Source organism: Phalacrocorax carbo, chromosome 17 (assembly GCF_963921805.1).
Source record: "Phalacrocorax carbo chromosome 17, bPhaCar2.1, whole genome shotgun sequence".
Classification (NCBI taxonomy): Eukaryota; Metazoa; Chordata; class Aves; order Suliformes; family Phalacrocoracidae; genus Phalacrocorax; species Phalacrocorax carbo.
The window spans coordinates 9,453,684-9,473,508 of NC_087529.1; the positions used below are offsets into that span (position 1 = coordinate 9,453,684).

Below are 19,825 nucleotides of genomic sequence, written 5' to 3' on the forward strand. Positions count from 1 at the left end.
GTAGGGGGACAATTAAAGATGACCTTTCATTTGAGTCCTTTGGATATGCATAATATAATCAAACACAATAGCAGTAATAAATTAGTATTTTTTCTCCGCTGTCTCACAGTGCTTACTAGTGCAACATATTCTAGCAATTTCTCAAAACTATGTTGATAAATTGGAAATGCAGTGATGGAGGTAACAAAGACAGCCAACAAAAACATAATTCATTCCATTTATCAGAGGGACTAGCTCTGAGAAGAGAACCCTTGAAATCTGAACAGTCCTATTCCTATAAACCAGACGTACTATATTTCAAAATATAAAGCTATACTTTCTATGCCTGTGCATAGACACGTTAATTATGGATTTGCCCAGGCAATCAGGGCTAAATAAATTATTTGGATGTATTTCACCAACTTGGTTCAAGGTGGAAGAGGCAGGGTACGTTCTGGAAAACCATGATGCATGGAAGCACAGAGAGAAACAGTAGAGAGCCAAAGGCCAGGTTTTCATTTTACCAACCCTATTGACTTTGCTATCATGAAAAAGCAGTCCCTGGAGGGCCTTCTCCCATACACTGCTCGCCTTCCACGCAAGTGACAGCCTTACACGGTCATGTCAGAAGAGTAATCCATTGGACATGTGTGGGCACATGGGGTTTCACATGATCTGGAGTGCTTGTCAGCGTCCTAGTCCATTGGGCATACCTTGGATATAAGGCATCAGAACCTGTTCTGTAAAAATATCTATAATTTCTTTAAACATATATCCCTCATGCAAGCCAGCCAATAAATGGGCTGGGGGGAAATACTGACGATAAAAGGAACATTCAGAGTTTAGTCTGATTTTTGTTCTGTTGTAAAGGAAAAAGCAGTGGAATGATACAGCAAGAGAGGGATTTGTTTTCTACAATGTTTTCAATTTAAAGGTGGCTCAAAAAGGTAGAAGAGCACTGTCATACCTGTAAGCAGAGTCCAGCCCCAGAACTGCAATGCCATCTCGACTGTTCAGCACCACTTACAGTATTACAAAAGTCAGTAGTTAGCTGAAAAAAAGAGTTGCAATGTTGTTAGAATCACAGCAAACATATTTTGAAAGGCCCATCCCTTGGATTTTGTGAGTGTGCTTTTCATCTGGGTACTAAGAAGAGGCCAAAGGAAATGCAGCTTTGTTATAGCTGATAAAACCTTGTGGAGCTTTAGAATTATGATGTGTCCTTTTGAAGTTAGAAAGAAGTCATTGATAAGACCATCTAAAACCAAAAATATTTTGGATAAATCTCTCCTAGCTTCCTAAAATGCCTAGATTATTTCATTGTGATGCAACAAAGCAGTCAAGGAACCTTCGAAAATTAGAATAGATGGATAAGAGCTTAGTAACAGTAAGAGTTCAAGATCTCTATTATAAATTAAATTATAAGATTACTAAGGTTATTGTAACGCAACTATTACTGGGGAATCAAACTGAACCTGAGCAAACTGAAAATATTAGGGGACTGTGGTGGTTTTTCTTTTAAGCTCGCGTGTGAAAATTTCCTGAATTTGACCTGGAATAAATCAGTCACAGCTGAACTTAAAATGGAATAGAACTGAAAAAATGTCACATTCACACAAGCAGTTTAGCATATCGATCAGTAAACATAATAGACAGTGATATTGTATGAAACACAAGAAATAATTCAGAAGTCATGACTTTGGCAAAATTCATTGACCTTAGATGGAACTTTGCCTGAGTGAAGCACTTGTGCGGGTATTATAAAGTAACGTACTGGATAAAATAACTCAGATTGAAACATAATTCAGCAGATGGAAAATGTGATGACTCAAGAGATCAGAGAGACTGACTACATCTGGTGGAATTACACACTTTGAGCGTTATTGTGCCCTGGGAAGAATAATTTCTGTCACCTTTGATGTCAGGCAAAAAATTCTCCCAACCAGACATGCACTGAAGCCCTGATCTGCACAAGCCCGGGGAGTTTGTGGACACACCCATGATCCATCAGACTCACCAAGAACGCAGTGAAGTAAGGATTCATGCAGGTGTGATAAAACCAAGGCACAAATAGCACCAGGTCTGTTCCACTCAAACCTGCCAGAGTAGAAACCCATTCAGAAGCAGCCAGGAAGGACTGCATGGGTTTTCTCATCCCTCTTCCTTTTTCCTGCTAGAAGGCAGGATCTATTATACATTGATTATTGTTGGCACAAATTTGTCTGCCTTATTCTGAAAGACCTCATGACAGAAACTCCCCATGCTCTTCTGAACACACATTCCGATGGTTTGCACTCGGTACTGGTAGTTTTTCTTAACATCCAACCTCAGTCTGTTTTGTTGCAATTTAAGCTTTTAATGTCTCACTTTCTCCATTATGGATGTAGAAAACTATTTCTTCTCTCTTTGAGCAGAATCCTAATTCCTCAAAGTACTTTTAAAAATGTTTTAACACCTCTTCTTGCCTTTTAGAAGCAAAATAATCCCAACTTCTTCAGACTTTCCCTGTAGGTCATATGTTACATACTTCCGATCCTTTTTGATATTCTCCTCTGAACTTCTCAGCTGGTCAACATCTATCTCATAGTATGGTACCCATAACCTGTACGTCTGCGTAGTATCTCTGCCCTGCTGAGGATTTGCCTTTTTGACATCTGTACATCATTGTTAATCCATGCTTAGTTTGGGATTCTCTACCTTTCCTGCAGAAATGCTAGCCTGACTTTTCCCCATCCCACATTTGCTAGTTAAAATTATTCCTGCCAAAGCACAGTGCCCTGCAGTTGTCCTTAATGAGTTTCACCTTATTTTATTCAGATCATATCACCGATTTGTCAAGATCACTTGAAATTTTAATCCTGCCTTCCAGTGTTCTTGCATTCATTTCCAGCTTTGCCTCATCTACAGATTTAATAAGCATGCTCCCTCTTCCATCGCTGAGGTCACTAAAGAAAACATTGGGAGGTCTGTCTCCATGTCTGTATCCTCAGACTGTGTTCCTGTTAATTAACTGTTCATTAAACATTATTTAGTCACTTGAGGGCTGCCTGCTTGCTTGAGGCTGTACAGGACATTGTATTGGGTTTGCATGGCAAGGTTTTGGTGGCAGGGGGACTACAGGGGTGGCTTCTGTGAGAAGCTGCCAGAAGCTTCCCCCATGTCCAATGGAGCCAATGCCAGCCGGCTCCAAGATACACCTGCCGCTGGCTAAGGCTGAGCCCATCAGTGATGGTGGTAGCGCCTCTGGGGTAAAACATTTGGGGGGTGTGGGGGGTGTGGGGGTGCAGAAACCTGCACAACTGTAGTCAGAAGAGAGAGGAGTGAGAATATGCAAGAGAAACAGCAGACACTGAGGCCAGTGAAGAAGGAGGGGGAGATGCTCCAGGCACCAGAGCAGAGATTCCCCTGCAGCCCGTGGTGAAGACCATGGTGAGGCAGGCTGTGCCCCTGCCGCCCATGGAGGTTAGCGGTGGAGCAGATATCTGCCTGCAGCCCGTGGAGGATCCCATGCCGGAACAGGTGGATGTCTGAAGCAGGCTGTGACCCTATGGGAAGCCTGCACTGGAGCAGGCTCATGGCAGGACCTCTGGGCCCATGGAGAGGGGAGCCCACGCTGGAGCAGGTTTGCTGGCAGGACTGGTGACCCCGCAATGGACCCACACTGGAGCAGCCTGTTCCTGAAGGACTGCACCCCCTGGGAGAGACCCACACTGGAGCAGTGTGTGAAGAACTGCAGCCTGTGGGAAGGACCCACATTGGAGAAGTTGATGGAGGACTGTCTCCTGTGGGAGAGACCCCACGCTGGAGCAAGGGAAGAGTGTGAGGAGTCTTCCCCCTGAGGAGGAAGGAGCAGCAGAGGCGTGTGGTGAACTGACTACAACCCCCATTCCCCGTCCCCCTGCCCCACTGGCAGGGAGGAGGTGGAGAAAATCAGGAGTGAAGTTGAGCCTGAGAAGAAGGGAGGGGTGAGGGGAAGGTGTTTTAAGGATTGGTTTTATTTCTCATTACCCTACTCTGATTTGATTGGTAATAAATTAAGCTAATTTCCCCAAGTCAAGCCTGTTTTGCCTGTGACAGAAATTGGTGAGTGATCTCTCCCTGTCCTTATCTCGACCCACAAACTTTTTGTTATATTTTCTCTTCCCTGTTCAGCTGAGGAAGGGGAATGATAGAGCGGCTCTGATGGGCACCCTGAACTTATAAACTCTCCAAACCACAGGCAGTCTTGAACTTCTATAACAAAACAAAGTACTTTGTGGAAGTACAGTGGAAGGAGCTACCAAGTATCAGGCTGCAATTTTCAATGGCGTCACTGCCTATAGGATATCCAGATTCAGTGGTATCTGAATGCTTAGCTGATTTGAAAATCCATCCTGAGTCATGGTCTCTCTTTGAATCTCAGAGAAGCAAGGACTTTCATGACCAAAGAATGTCTCAGTTTTGGACTCTAGCCCTGAAATCCTCCTACTTCTCTCAATTTCCCCATGGACCCAGGTTACCTGACTTGAGCAACCCAACATGAATGGGAGTCTGAGTTATCTTTCTGTATCGTGCAAATCACATAAAAGGGAGTGGGCTTACCCCCTTCCTGACAAAGTACCCAAGTAAAGGCACACAAAACAGATAAGAAAGGATTTATGGAAATAAACACCCCCTTCCCAGATGTTGTGCCACCCATCCTGTGGAGCCAAGGAACAGAAGAACTAGGAGGGATGCAAGTAGGGAGACGGGAGTCCCCTTTCCTCCACACAGCCAATCCGTATATTCCATCCATATTTTTCCAGCTTTTATTGATTTTTTTCAAATGTCCTAGGAACCCTCCCTGCGGGCCATGACAATGAGGCCTAACCACAATAGTCTGCTTTTCTTAGCTGGCTTTCACAGACCCCCTAGAAGTTGGCTATGGTCTGTCAAAAGTTTGTGGGCTGCAAGTGAAAATCACTGCACTGCAGCCATTGTACAGGGACCACCACCTCCGCAGCATGATTCCGCCCAGCTAAGATCTGAAATTGCCTCCAGTATTTTCACTTCAGGTACCTGCAGTTAAGGTGGATGACTAGCAGTCATATGCTTTCTACCTCTTCTCTCCTCTACCTTGCTCCACAAACTCCTTACCGGCTAGCCATGTCTCTTCACGCGTAAACTTCTTACCACTCAGTGCCTTCCTGGACCGTCTTTGCCTGTGTCAGACCTTACTACACAGGCTGCAGGACCTTCTGTTTCGTCCCTGCTGCAGGTGTTTCCCAGAGCCTGCTCTGGCACGGCTTTCACTGTCTCTGTGTGTCAGCCACAATCCAACTGTCATATCCGTATTTTCCTTACAGTTCTGTCTTCACCTTATTCTGCTCTTAAAGCACTGTGTATCTAGATTAATGGGACCCCACTGATAACTAACACTACATATTCCTTGAAGCATTCACATGAGCCTCTCCCTTCTCTGTCTTAATTCTTTTCCCAAGATCCTGTTTTTCAAATTGAGCCTTCTTGTTTTCATAGACTTTGTCTGTTTCAATGTGATTAATCCCTCCATTATTTTAAAATCATTGACTGAATCACAGCAAGATCTCTCTTTAAACAAGATAATATAAGGCAAGACTGAAGAGCTTTGGTAACTGAGAGCTGAAAGGCACAGTATTATTCTCATTTTCCCTGCTTTATCCCCTTAATCAAATCCTTCTTAGGTAGAGTGAGCAGTACTGAAAAGAGCACTCTGAAAAAGAACGCACCAGTGTTTTATGTAATAACAATAACACCTTTTTGATATATACTCTGTTCTTACCATAATGCAACCCAAGATCCTGTTCAGTTGTTGGGGTCTTTTTTTCTACAGCTGTGTGTTAGGCTGAGAGCTCTGGGGATTATTTAAAAAGAATATTCTCCAGATTTATCAATTTACCATTATGAACGTTTTGCTCCATTCATTCTAAGGGGAGCAATCACGTAAGTAAACCCCAACACCATTCAGTGGCACTGTCTTTCTCTTTAGCTGGCTCTCTACCTAATCTCCTCTCTTGAATCTTACAGATTCCTCCAGGGAAGCAATAAAAAGGCAACTAAGGTGCTAAATAGGAAAGAATCATTGTAGACATTAACAGCTAAAGTCACTGCAAGGCAACTGGATCCAAGTATTTCTTGGCTATGCACATGTACACTAATGCTAGCTTAGGTGTTCACAGTATACTCTATTGTCACCAATGGATACCATATCTAATGAGCTTGGTATCCAAAATCCACCCCTCTTCCAGGACCTCTGGGTGGTTTTGTCAAACAAGCTTAGTCTGAGTACCTTCTTGAACTGGTTGCATGCAGATTTCCCTCCCCTCCTCGCTTCCATTTCTGAATGACCCAAACCAGAACTGCTAAACTGTACTTTGCAAATATCCAGCTCCTCACATAGAATGCAAGAGCTGCGTTCCTTCACCACAAGAAATACCCTTCATCTCTCTCTGTTTTCTGTGCTGCCTAATGGAGATCAATCTCTCTACAGATGCAAATCCAATCCTCAAATAATCTTCTGGTATTACACTGGCTCACAACCCTTCATGCCACTGGGTCTCAGGCAGGAGGGATACATGGACTGTCAGTCTACACCCAGAAAGAACCTGGCTGAACCCCCTGACCTAGCAGAGCCATCAGGCAATCTCTCAGTGCCTCCTTTTATAACACAGGCTTTAGCCCTTTGTTATATATCGTGGCTATTGTAAAGATAATAGAAATGGAATAAAAATTATACAGTATAAATAGTAAGAATAATGAAATAAGAGAAAAAAGAAGCAAGATGAGATGTAATCTAAAGAGGGAGATAAATTGTTCTTTTTTTTGGCAGAAAGGAAATGGTAAAGTCTGCAAGATACTATGAAATGTTTAAACTGATTGTTGCCCAAAAAGAGAAATAAAAGCTTTTGACCAGACTAAGGAGATTTTTGGTATGTGATGGAATGGTAGTACAAGACTATCAGCCTCGCTGTGTGCCTGGAAAGAAGTGGCTCACAGCAAAACATTTTTTGGTTCAATTCACATCTTGAGTATTTAACTCTAAGATTGTTGTGAAAAACCCAGCGCAGTGCCCCAACTGCAGGGTGATGCACTATTTTGCATTGAAAACAGGTGTTCAGCTGGCTGGCTTTCTAGCAGAGCACAGTAGATTTGTCCCAGATTTTCTGTACATGATCTCTAGGTAATACTTGCCTTTTTAAAAGATGTTTCAAGATAATTAGATAATTATTTTCTGTGTTCTAAACCTTCCCTGAACTGACTGACAATAGATTTACAGAGCTGAGCTGTAGGTCAGGCAGAGAGCGAGTCTGGCCAGCTTACAGAGGTGAGCGGACTTTGGCAAAAGCAGTGCTGCAACTCTGGAGCATCTCTGAGAACAACCGCAGCTTGTAACATATGCCCTAGCACACTGCAGTTATGGCTAGTGACTTACTGACCTGCAGTCTCTGGCTGTGGAAGAGGAGAGCAAACAGTCTTGATAACCCAGCCATTCATTTCCTTAGTGGTGAAGCTGCTTTAAGTAAAGAACTACATTAACTGAAACTCTCCACTGTGTTTATTCATTTTAAATGGCTTTGAGATACAGTTTCTTCGAAAGATCCTGTATAATCAATCTCCATTGTTCTGTATATATTTGCAGAAGATAACAGCTTCCTTAAAATATGGTGTGCTATTAACAGCAGTAAATATATAGCCTTAAACCTTAAAATGTAATGCAATTAAATAAGAAATATGAACCTAAGGAGGTTAAGTGCAATCAACCACTGACATTTACATTTGATTTGAATTAAAATACACACAGAGGGAAATAAAGGGCCTCCGTACATACTTGGACAACAGGAAATCCCCTGGATGTAAAAATAGTGAATTTAAGAATGGAGAATATAAAGGTCTAGTTCAAATTAAAGATTTTATGACTGAGGACTCCATTAAATCTTTGAACACTTACAGTAAAGAGTTTGGAATGCTTCCAGTCTGATTTTTTATGTTCTCACAAGTGATAGATTATACTTCTGAACTTCTACGGCAAAAGAAAGAAAGAGTGATTGTATTAATCCATCTAAATCTGGAGCTTGCTAATTAAGATGAAAACTATAACAATCTGTGCTTAGGTGAAGCATAGTATTTTTATAACCCAGCTCAAGGCAACATCACTAGCCAAGCCAAAAGTAGAAGATTTAAGTTTTCAAATTATTGAAGAACAATAAAATAACGAACCACTTCATATTACGTGATCAACAGTCTGTACTAAATATGAACTCTTTTATAGTACTCAGTCTACTTTGCTTTTTATGTTTCCAAGACATTCCTCCTGGTGTTTAAAATACATAGTACAACAAGCTGCTTCTAACTCTGCCCCTACCTGCAGAAATGCAAGGATCTTCAGTTGCAGCAAGTCCGCAGCGGCAGGCCAGGCCATGTTCAATCTAAGTGCCAGTCTCACACATACAAGTACTTGTAGTCATAATATATTAAGGAGGACCTTTCAAATGAGGAGTCTGCAAGTGAGTCAAGCATTGGAAACTAATGTACTACTTTCCCCAGGTTTCAAAGGGAATCAAGTCAAAATTATTAAGGCTATAGATTCTTAAGTTGAGGGCATAGAGTTAAGCATTCATCACTGTATCCAGGTACCTCAGCAAGGATTTGAGACCTTGTTGCAGACTCCTCAAAACATACTAATTACTGGTATAAATCTGTTGTCTCTAATGGCATACTGCCAAGAGGTAATTGAGCCTTAACAGAATATGAATGTGAGGCATCTGAAAAGACAGCTGATTTAGCCCAAGGTGTTAGTAGAAACATAATGCCTGGAAGGACAGCATGGTTAATGAACTCCTGTGTTTGGCCATAAACTCTAAAGTAACACATAAGTCAAATCAGAGGATGAAAATGAGAGGAATCTTCCTGTCAGTAGGATCTCCTCTCCTATAGGACCACATGGCAGTCCCTCTAAAGGCAGTTCACACTTTTTGCTTGTTTTGTATGAAGTCATTGAGAGTCTGGCCTTGAGTGAATAAATAGATCAGACAATGTTAATAAATGCAGGCTCTTTCCAGACCAGCAGGGCCGGCAGAGACCACAGCTGTCAGTAAGAAACAAAACTTACTTTGAAATTTTATATTGAAAACAAAAAGCATACGGGTCTAATAGAAAAGGTTCCATGAGCCCCTGTGAATCACGAATAACAATTATCCTTTGATTGTCTTGTTTCAGTACCTTCTAGTCTACCACCTATGAAACCATTTTTACCAAACATAAAGAAAGGTTTTCCTCCCAGCCCAACAAGGCCGCCATGCTCTCTCCTAAGTGTACAGGGTGCCCAACACATCCCAGCACAATATTTCTCATTTCTCACCATCAGGCTGTCTTTCTCTTTGACTGCTCTCACAAACATGTATTGAAAACACCAAATTTAAGAGGTCTGACTAATGGTATGACGATATGCATGCTTTAATTCAGGGTACATCTGCACAGTAGCTGAAAGAAATGGTCCCATCCTTGTCCCATGTGGCCACCTCCCCACTGGTCCTCATTACCTTCTTTCTGTTAGCACCAGGTTTTTGTGCAGTTACGCAGTGAACAGGTTCAGGGAGCTGGTGTCTTTTTCTTCCAGAAGCATCAGACTAGTTTTCAATTGAATCAGCTCCATCTAAACAGGTAATTGGAAGGAAGTTAGACGGAGAGCTGGGGACGTGAATGGAGGCAATACTACTTCTTTGAGTGGGTGGTGATACAAGTTTATGTCTCATGCAAAAGAGCATGCATCCACACCATAAATTCAGAGTCCAGGCTCTGTCAACAGGCAGTGAAGACTCTCCTAAATAGATGCTTCCAATGGGTAATTCAGAATACCTAAACCAGAAGCCTGAAATTGGACAGCATGAATGTGATGAGACCATAATGTCTCAGTACTCTAATTCCCACACAGAGTTGAGGCTCCATTTACAAATGCAAATGATCTGGGTTTAGCAGAAATACTTTTGCTTAATGTTTTTTTCCATGGAAAAATTGAAACTTTCCCCTCTGAGGGGGAAAGAAGACCCTCCGAAGGGCTCCCTGCTAACACAATAAACATCTGTGGGTTCTTTCCTCTCAAATGTTATTTTTCTAGGGGGTCCCTCTCTGATGAATTAGCAGTCCCAGTAGATCATGGCAAACAATCCTGCATACCACATCTTAAGAAATGGTGCTTCTTGGAACAGATCGGTTTGGTCTGCCTTAATGCAGGCAAGTTAACACCACATTATCAAATGCACTGAGGTCACCAGCCTCCATCAGATGATCTGCCTGATCCTTTTCAGAAAAAAAAAAAAAAAAAAAAAAAAAAAAAAAGAAAAGAAAAGCTTGGATTCCTCACAGAAATCTGAGTGCTCCAAGCTGGAAGCAGTAGGCTCGGCCACTCACAGCCCACCCACCTACAGATCAAAATGGACTGGAACAACCTCCTCCATGAGCCAGAAAAGTGAAGGGGGTTGGGAGGTGGGAGGAAGAGTTTCATATTTCATCTACCCCTTTTAATAGAAAACAGAACATGGTGGGGGGTTGAAAGTAAAATGGCAAATCCCTGGAGATCCTAAGTGTTGGCCTTGCGAGTCAAAACTGTCAATTACACCATGTCCCCTCCAACTCGTACTTCTTGAAGGGAAGGAAAGAAAGGAGGCAATGGACTGGCACGTTTAGCCACTAGGTGTTACTGTTGCTCCACAGAACGTGATCAGAGCAACAACTTTAGAATAAGCAAAACAACATGTATGAGAGACATCATCTGCAACTGTACCTTAAGATTTAAACCATACAAACTAAATCCTACTTCTGGATTCACATATTGTGACTCAAAAATAAGAGCACTTTGGTGTGTTTTCTTGGGGGGTGGTGGAGGTAGACTGCTGCTCCTTGTGTTTTGTTTATACATTGCTGCATAAATGGAGCAAGTCAAATTCACCCCTTGGGAACTTCCACTGACTTTGATGAAGGTACACAAGGAGAATTGGGCCACTTAAGATGTCACTGAGTTCACATCCACTGGTCAGGAAAATACACTGGCCGCTGAGTTGCCTGCCTCCTCTGTGACTGGCCACAGCCTGCACTGACTTAGAGACATTTTAATTAATCCTAGATCTGCTGTCAGCCAGGTGGGTTCCTCGGGCAAATCATTTAACCTTTCTCTGCTTTTGTTTCTCCATCTATACAATGGAAATAGAAATCCTCATCTTCTCTGGGAAGGACTTGGCAATCTGTTGGCATGAACCTAGCAACAGGTTTTGCCTGAGCTTTTCCTGTTGATTCCAGAATAGATATTCTGAGAGGCAAAGCCTGAACTGAGTGCTTACCCATCCTTAGTAGCCACTTTTAAGTGAAACAAGCTCATCATAAAGGGCAGCATTCCACTGCACCCCTTTCAATGCACCTTAGTGTCCTGTTTCCATTTGGTTCTTTTTCATAGTTCTACCAAAACATTATCCTGAGGACAGCCACATTTCATCCAAACCTTCATCACTCACTTAATCAACTAGGCTTTGAAGCTCAGAGACACGTCCCTTCCTGGAGCTTCTTAAGCAACAAGCTTTGAGTTTACAACAATATTGATCTTCTTAATTTTTAATAACAGCCTGCAGTGCACAAAAATAGGTGTTTCTTCCTTTCAATTCTTATATTCTATGCCTTGACCCCAAATGAACCAGCATAAATGAACAGAGGATGTAATGGAGGTCTCTGCCGGCGCCCGCTAGAAAGCTGCTCTGCACACACACAATAAATGTCATGCAATGCACAACAAGCAGGCAGAGCATTCATTCTCATGGTAAGTCTTGCCATGTGGTTGTACTTCTAACCAAGGCATTATTTTCACATACAACTTGATTTGAGTGCTCTAGGGTACGTTTTCCAAAGTTTAGAAACATTGTTACAGTACATTAAACAAAGTACCATTACTGAGCCACAAAATCTTATGAAAGATTTTTTGAGTTGTTTTCATTGGAAAATTTTTATATGCCACATTAAATTAAATATAATGCAAACTTAAAATACTGTTCTCCAAAAGACTGAATGATTTGCAAGTGTTAAAGTATTATCTGAAAGGTGACTGGCTCTGTATTTTACTGCAGCTTCCAGTAAAACTGTAAGCCTCTAACTTGGAGGCAAAGTCCTCTTATCTCCAATTCAGGCAACAAGAATCACATGCCTTGATACAGCAATTAATGTGTCTCATGGTTTGAGTTCTCATAGACATTTCTAGAGTGAAGAGCAGTTTTATTGAAATATTACTGATAGCCTACAATCGCTTTTGGCTTTTGAAGGAAAGAGGAGGATCTGTCCATGGAGAATCATCTGGAGATGATAATTTTTGCTTGCTACCAAAATATTATGGTAGAAAAACAGCCATTTAATAAATACAAGACTTACAGGCCATTACCAGTATTGTCTGGAAGTGGTTCACTTACTGCTGGCATTTTTTCCCTGCTGCAGTCTAACGAAGAGTTTTAAATAAGTGAAACAAAATGGCCTTGCTGATTTGTACACGTGTACTCTCAGCAAACAATACATCAGTAAGTAACATAACTTTGTCCTTATGCCTAAGGCAGATGCTGATAACATCAGATATACTTGACTTAGATGCCTTTGAAAATGTCACCCTAAGTGGCTTGGAAGCTTAATTCCCACTTTCTGAAGTGACTCCAAACCCTAAATCACATGGATAAATCAAAAAATTGCAGCTTTAGTCAGCTGTGCTCTCCTTAGTCTTCAGTGGCTAATATAAACACACAAAGACCCTATCTGACACTTCATCTAAAAATTAATCTTAATTGCTTTCTGGGCAGCTGCACAAACAGCCAGCTCTACACGGTTTCAGTTACCTTTTACTCTTTTTTTTTCTCCTCCTCTTCTGTGTTGCTGTCCACAATAGGACCCTTTATAACACATGTGCTAGTGGCAGCTAATAACATGTGCCAGCTAATAAGAGAAGCTGTCCTAATTTTTCTCTCTGGATCATCCTTTTTGTCTTTTTTTGGAAGTTAGTAGGACTGGAATATGGAAAACAAAATAGCTGCAGAAAGGATTAACCATGAGTTGTCCCAGGTCATTGTGAATTTGGTCCTGAGTCACACATGGACCTTCACATCCAGCCTGCTACAGCAGAATCAAATTTAGTGCTAGGTGCAACTACTGTTTTTTCATTGTCTTTGTCCCACCAACATGAAAACAAAGGGGGTTCCAAAGTTTAAAATGCTCTGTGAATGGTGTGATGCCACTGCCACATTGACCCATCCTCAACTATCCAGATGTAAGGAGTGAAACAGCAAATAAGTCTATAGTGTGGTAGAAAAGGCTCTACCCCTCAGTGAGAGCAGAGCGATTCTGGTTCACATTTATTAGTAGTACTAGTAATAAACATTTACATTATGGTAGCGCCTAGAGGCTCTATTTGAAAGCTTGTCTAAAACTCCTATTGTACCTGGGCACTAAACAACTCTGAAGCAGCGCATCTGTCTGCCAGATGTTTTTTTCTTAGAAGCTACAATTTAAAAAAAAAAAACCTCTTGCTTCCCCTAACAAGCCTTAATAAGAACCTTCAAGAGCTTGCTTCATTGCCCATTCCAGGAGAATCTGCAGTTAAAATTGCAACGGAGCTTCAGGCAAGGACAGCGCTTCGGAAGCGAGTGAGGGAGCCCAGGGCAGTACATGAGCATTGCGTGATGTTTCAGTGTGTTTAGTACCTGTTGGCCTGACTCCTGCTTTCCGGCCGACAGAGCGGCCCAGGGGACACCTCTTCCCGGCCCGGTGCGGGCAGACGGACCCGCTGCCCGGCCCGCCCGACGGACACGACAGCCGGGGGTCCCTCAGGGCGTAGCGGTTGGGGGTTTTAAGGCCGTAGGGGCGCAGCAAACCCCGCTGCGGGTGGCGTGCGGGAAGCCTCGGCCGGCGCAGGACCCCCAGCCCGCCTCTGCCGCTCCGCCAGGAGGAGCCCGGGGCAAACCCGCCCCCTACGGCCGAGGGGTCGCGCACGCCCCCGCGCTACGGGCCCCGCAGCCTGTGAGGAGCGGAGGGACGGCCGCGGCATGGCGCGGCGCGGCGCTACCTCACGGCGCCCCCCCCACGTGACGGCGGCATCGCCAATCGCAGCGCGCCTTCCCCCGCTCTCCCCGCCTCCCCGCGCGGGCAGCGCGGCCGCGTTGCTGGGCAACGGGCGGGCGCGAGGGAGGCGCTGCTCGTCCCGCCATGTTGAGGGCGAAGGTGCTGCTGGTGGGGCCGCGCCAGGTGAGGGGGCCGGCCCGCGGGGGGCTGCCCCGCCGCCGCCCCGGCCCTCCGCCGCCCTCCCCGAGGCCCGCGCCTGTCCCCCGAGGGCCGCGGTCCCTGCGGCCTGCCCTCGGCGGGGCCCGCCGTGGCGTGCTGGGGGCATCGCCACGCAGAGGGTGCGGCTGTGGAGGGTCTCTGGGGCGGGAGGGAGGAGGGGGCAGACCTGCGTGCACAGCGGGCTTCGCTGGAGGGAGAGCGGGTGATCGGGTAAACAGCGCGCTCTGCTCTGCCTTCTGGCCGTGGCATGCTCAATTCCTATGGGTGACGTTCACTCCTGCTTTCTGCCAGGCTGGAAAATCGGTGTTGGCAAACTTTGTTTCGGAGAGCATCGAAGGGATTGGCAGCTACAACCCGACACAGGGTGTAAGGTGAGCAAAACCTGGTGGTGTGCTGACTGAACCAACTCCCTGACAACTGCCGGCCGCTCAGAAAGTCCCACTCTCTGGTTGCGGTGGTGTGTAGAATGGTATCGCATTTTATATCCGCTCATTTTCACAGGATCCTGGAGTATGAGAACCCGAATTTGAACGGTAACAGCAAGGGAGCTGTGTGTCGATTTGAGTTGTGGGATTGCAGTGGTGATCAAAAGTAAGCCAGCATCCTTGTTACTTCCTCCAGGCTACTTAATTCATAACAGTTATGTTTACACAAAGTAATACTTAAGGCCTAAAACTTTTTCAGATGAGGAGTATTCCTGCCTCTTTACCCCATTATATTTTTTTATATTTTCTGCTATAAAGCATCTGATACGAGGTACTCTCTGTGCTGTGATCCCAGCTGGCACTGAACTTTGTTTTGGATAAGGACTAAGTATAACACTGAAGCCCGTAGCTCCTAGAATGAAGCTACAGGAGACAGGCCCACTCTGTAACTGCCTTTATCTCCTTGAAGTCATTATGTGAGTGGACATCAAACACTATATATATATATGATTTAGACCTTAATTTCCAAAAGATACAGTTGAGAACTGGACAGAACCATTTTTAGGGAAAAAGTTTAAACATACATTTGACCAAATACTTTGTACTTTGTACACTTTGTACAAATTGTCAGCAATCATGGGACCAACTAACATAATAGGTAAGTCAAAATATCTGGAATATGAGAGATCACTGTCAAGATTACTGATGTTGTAATAAAGAAAAAATACAGAAATGTGCTCTTGAGGAGGGAAAAAGGAAATTTCAGGAAGATTGAGTGCCTGTTTCTGTTTTCCAGCTATCAATCTTACCATTTCCCATGCACCTGTTTTTCAAGGTTTGAAACATGCTGGCCAGCTCTGCTGAAGGACTCTCATGGCGTAATAATAATCTTCAATCCTGAGCTGCCCAGTCACCTGAAAGAAATTGAAATGTGGTACTCCTGTTTCGTGCAGCAGCAGCCACTGCTTGATAGCCAGTGCCTCCTAGTTGCACATCACAAGCCAGGCAGTGCGGGGGACACCGAAAATCTGTCCTTGGGTAAGAAGATGGAAACCTTGATCTCTTAACTCAGAGGTTTTATTGATATATTTGTCTTTAAAATTGTTCATACCTTACAGCTTGCCTTTTTCATTTAAACCTGCCAAAAACTACTAGAGTGCTTTGCAAAAACAGAAATAATGAATTTCAAAGGTCATCTAGAAGGTGAGCAATATTCCTGTTTCACAAAACTGAAAGTAAAGGCAAGAAAAGTTTGACTTCTCTAAGGTCCAACAGTGAGTATGTAGCTGAGTCAGGAATTAGAACTCCTGATGTCTTTAGCCATATGTCATCATCTCTAGTCGTCTGTTTCTTACACTGAATTGTATCTTTTATTAACTGACATGTTTGAGGCCATTTAAGCCGGAATTTATCGATCAAAAGAATAGAAGCCCTTTGAAATAAACATCTAATGATCTTCCTCTTAAAAGCAGTAATAGGTACTTTACATACTGCAAAATTATTTGTGGCTGTTTATACAAATGAGAACATGGACTCCCTCTGGGCAACCTGTTCCAGTGTTCAAACAAATACATATTTATTATAATTAGTTATTAATATATTAATACATATTTAATATAACAATATAGCTCCATAATTTTTTAGTAATCAGAGAATGTCATAGTACTTCAATAGTAAAATTGCAATGCAGTGCTGAATTGTTTGATTCTGCCTAACTGAATGTGAGACCAAAGCCAGTACTTTAAGCTTTAATAACATTTGAAGAATTAAATCTCTCGACAAGTTGTACTAGTTTGTAACACTAACAAGCTACAATGCATTTCTTCTTTACGTGTTACCTGTTATCCTGGGTATCAAAGATTGGATACTACTGAATTCCAGCTAACTTCAGCATGAGCTGACCCATGAGTTTGATTGTGACTATTTCTTTTATAAAAGCAGTATACCTCATTATTTTTTATTTACCTTCAAAGCCTACCCGCTGAACAAGCTGAAACTAATACATTCCAACTTAGAAGAAGATCCTGAAGATGTTCGAATGGAATTTATGAAATACTTCAGAAGCATTATCACTTTAATAAATGAGAGCAGAGAGAGGGAAGAAATGTCAATTATCTCCTAACATTAAAAGAAATATTGAACAGGGAAGAAAAAGGATTGTTTTCACTTTGTAAGCACTTTGTGCACTTTGCCTGTGCAGAGGTCCTCGCAACGAGAATTTGCCAGCCTATAAACACTTAAGAGAAAATAATGCACAGTTCATGACTTAACCAGAAAAAAACAAGTGCTGACATCATATGAACTGTGGTGCCAGAGAGATGGCTGCACATCCAGGAATTTGGGTAACTTCTGCTGCACTTTGGTTTCATGTGGCATCAGAGGTACAGGAAAGTATTGTTTAATATGTTAGTGTGGACCAGAAGATAAAGGTATCTGTTGTCCCTTCACTTCAGAATCCGTTCTTGTAGAGGTGCTAAGAGAAGAAAGCCTGACAGAACATAAGATTTGTGGAGTTCTGTTGAAGCATCTGAGTAAAGCGCTCATGCTAGCTGTGTGTTCCTGGAGAAGTTATGCTTTTGGAAGTCAGTACAAATTGATTAGAATAGAGATCTGAGAAGTAGTTGTGGAGTGGAATCCACATTTTTATGTTCCAAGTTCTTATCTTTCTGTCCAGCATCTGAAGACAGCACATTTCGTAGCTATTTCCTTGGCACGACAGAGTAGGTCGCGGTCTTTCTCAGGACTAGGTTTTTCTTCTATTCCAACAAAATAAATGTGTTGTTGGGGGCAATGTTTAGGTCTCTCTGGGAGGAAAACAATTGAAGTCTCAGTGTAGTGCAATACTTTGACCTATGTCGGGAACTCCAATAGAGGGAAAAAAAGTTCTGCATTCTCCAGAGGAGGAAAAGCTGTTTCCAAACTTGTATTACTGTTCCCTGTAGCACAAAGTTAAGTGGTTTCATAGATAATTTACTTTCTGATTTGTTTGGTTTGCACTCATCCCTGTTATTAGTGTGTTTTGCTGTGGCAGACATTTTTTTGTAACATGCAGTACTAAAGCAATAAAAATGTTTTAAAAATGCAGCCTTTTTGTTCTCAAAGGGAAAGTTTATTATGGTTTTGTGGAACTCTTATCAACTTGCCTAATTTTTAGTAAGGAAAACAGTGATAAATTTGTAGTACATTTCACACTAATTAGCTCCAACAAGAGACATTTACAAAAACTTGTCACTGACCCAAATGAAAAACAGAAGCATGCATCCATACTGACACGCACTTCTTTTTTTCAGTAGATAATTTAAAGAAGAGAGGGGCTGGGAGCAGGAACTGCAGAAGTCCTTGCAAAGCATCCCACTTCACCTTGTACTGCAGCTCACCTTGTGAAGTGTGAAATCAATGGCTTGTCAGAACTATGTCTGACCCACAGCGCTAAATTTTACATCTTTTGTTTCATTGCATATTCATGCCATGCAGCTATATTTGAGCTACAGCTGCTTCACAAATGTATCTGTTAGAACAGCCTTGTCCCCTCACCAACATTGCCAGAAAGTACTTGATCAAGAAGTACTTGATCTATTTTAGTTCAAGCCAACAGGAGTGAGCTTCTTGGGTTTTTCAGTCATCTAGGTTAATGAGACTACTATTTTTCCTATTTTCATAGTTCAGCCTCTTCTGAGTAGCCTGTCCTTGTGCAAATATTATGTTTTCCAAGATGACAAGAAGAGACGCCTCAAAAATCTACTGAGTTGTTTACACATCTTTCTCCTGGCCTTCAAACAGTGTGCAATCGGGGCTTTCTCCAGGGTTTTCTCTGGCAAGCTTCAGTGAGAGCCGAGCGCGGTCAGGGCGTGGTGCACTGGCACAGGCTGCTCTTAGCAGCGGTGCAGGTCTTGTTCTGGCCTCCTCAAAATGCCCACAGGGCTCAAGGCAAAAAATTGGCCCTCCCTTCCTTTTGTCAGTCCCCTTCCATGGGATTCACTGTAGTGGTGTAACGATGGGCTGTAGCAGCTCAGAATAAGTTACTTTCATTGTTATTTTCAGGTAAGAGAAGATTTTTTTCAATTATTTTCATACACTGCTTGAAACACCTCTACATCATCATGCTCAAAATCAGCAAACACATTGCTAGAGTCTGAAAGCTGCTTCATCCCAGCTGTGCTTTGTACTTCCCTAGGTATTATTCTCTGATTATTAAGCCCTCTTTATTTAAAACAAAGGCATGTGAGGTGAAAGATTAAAAGGAGATAGAACAGTTCCAAGTTGTAAAACTAATGGCTACAAGTAACACAACAAAGCACACTGAGCGAGGCTCCTATTCTGCCGTTAAAGCTAAAGGCTGCACTTCGTTCTGCGAGGAAAAGAGGGGGATACAGAAAGAAAAAATCAGTGAGAGGAAGGACACCAGGAAAGAAAAAAGCAAATAAGCAGCAAGAGATGAAAAGGAAAGGTTGGAGGCGAATAGTGGAGGCTGGCATTTCAACATCTACGTTTTATTTATATGACTTGTGAAACAATCAGGCTTTATATGTTTGCAATCAGTATCATAGGGTGGTCTGTTGGAGGCAGTTATTGGAAAATTCACAGTCTAACTAGAGAACAAGTTTTTTACATGCTGCCTTAGATTATTTTTTCCTTGTTGCCAGCTGTGTGGTGCTGGAGCCAATTTTTAAAATATACTGCCTTAATAAATTCAGGTTTTCCCAACAGCAACATTGTGATACGCACTGGTAAAGACTGGTGTGAAACCCACCAAGTATTTTATTTGGAATGTAAAGCAGTGTTTGGGTGATTCCAGGGTTGAAAAGTCAATGAACTCTCCTATTCACCACCTTGCTTCATATAAAACATTAATCATGATGTTCCTTTAAACTCAAAAAAGCATGTAAATTACAGGTATCTTTTTACTGCAACACATTGTTCATTAGAGAAGAAATATACTGGTAGACAGAACCAAAGACAGATCCCTAGACTTGACTTTATATCATCTAGAAAGGTCATAATATATAATAAATGTGGAACATCATTCACAAAATCTGGCCAAGAGATTAATTTCTATGACTGCTGAAAAACAGAGTAAATGCATAGACCCATGCAAAATTAATCCTTAGTATTGGAGAAGATACAGAGAA

The 19,825-nt window shown here is 42.5% G+C and overlaps 2 protein-coding genes across 3 annotated transcripts in view; one reads left to right on the plus strand and one right to left on the minus strand.

Annotated features, from left to right (window-relative positions):
* The window catches only part of COL26A1 (collagen type XXVI alpha 1 chain), a 196,430-nt gene extending 182,524 nt beyond the window's left edge, over window positions 1–13,906 (minus strand). The window contains exons 1-3 of the mRNA XM_064468207.1: window positions 13,695–13,906; window positions 9,516–9,628; window positions 947–1,030 (exon numbers count right to left, since the gene is read on the minus strand). The gene's annotated coding sequence lies outside the window, so the exon portion shown is untranslated. The remainder of the gene's footprint in view (window positions 1–946; window positions 1,031–9,515; window positions 9,629–13,694) is intronic.
* Window positions 13,907–14,126: 220 nt separating this feature from the next.
* On the plus strand, window positions 14,127–17,780 carry IFT22 (intraflagellar transport 22). 2 transcript variants are annotated; one of them, XM_064468210.1, is made up of 6 exons: window positions 14,127–14,235; window positions 14,563–14,642; window positions 14,773–14,862; window positions 15,532–15,734; window positions 15,815–15,899; window positions 16,670–17,780. In XM_064468210.1, the coding sequence occupies exons 1-6, from the start codon at window positions 14,197–14,199 to the stop codon at window positions 16,722–16,724; spliced, it is 552 nt and encodes a 183-aa protein (XP_064324280.1). In that variant the 5' UTR covers window positions 14,127–14,196; the 3' UTR covers window positions 16,725–17,780. The 2 variants fall into 2 exon arrangements, with proteins under 2 accessions (XP_064324280.1, XP_064324279.1); XM_064468209.1 differs by lacking the exon at window positions 15,815–15,899.
* Window positions 17,781–19,825: the final 2,045 nt, after the last annotated feature.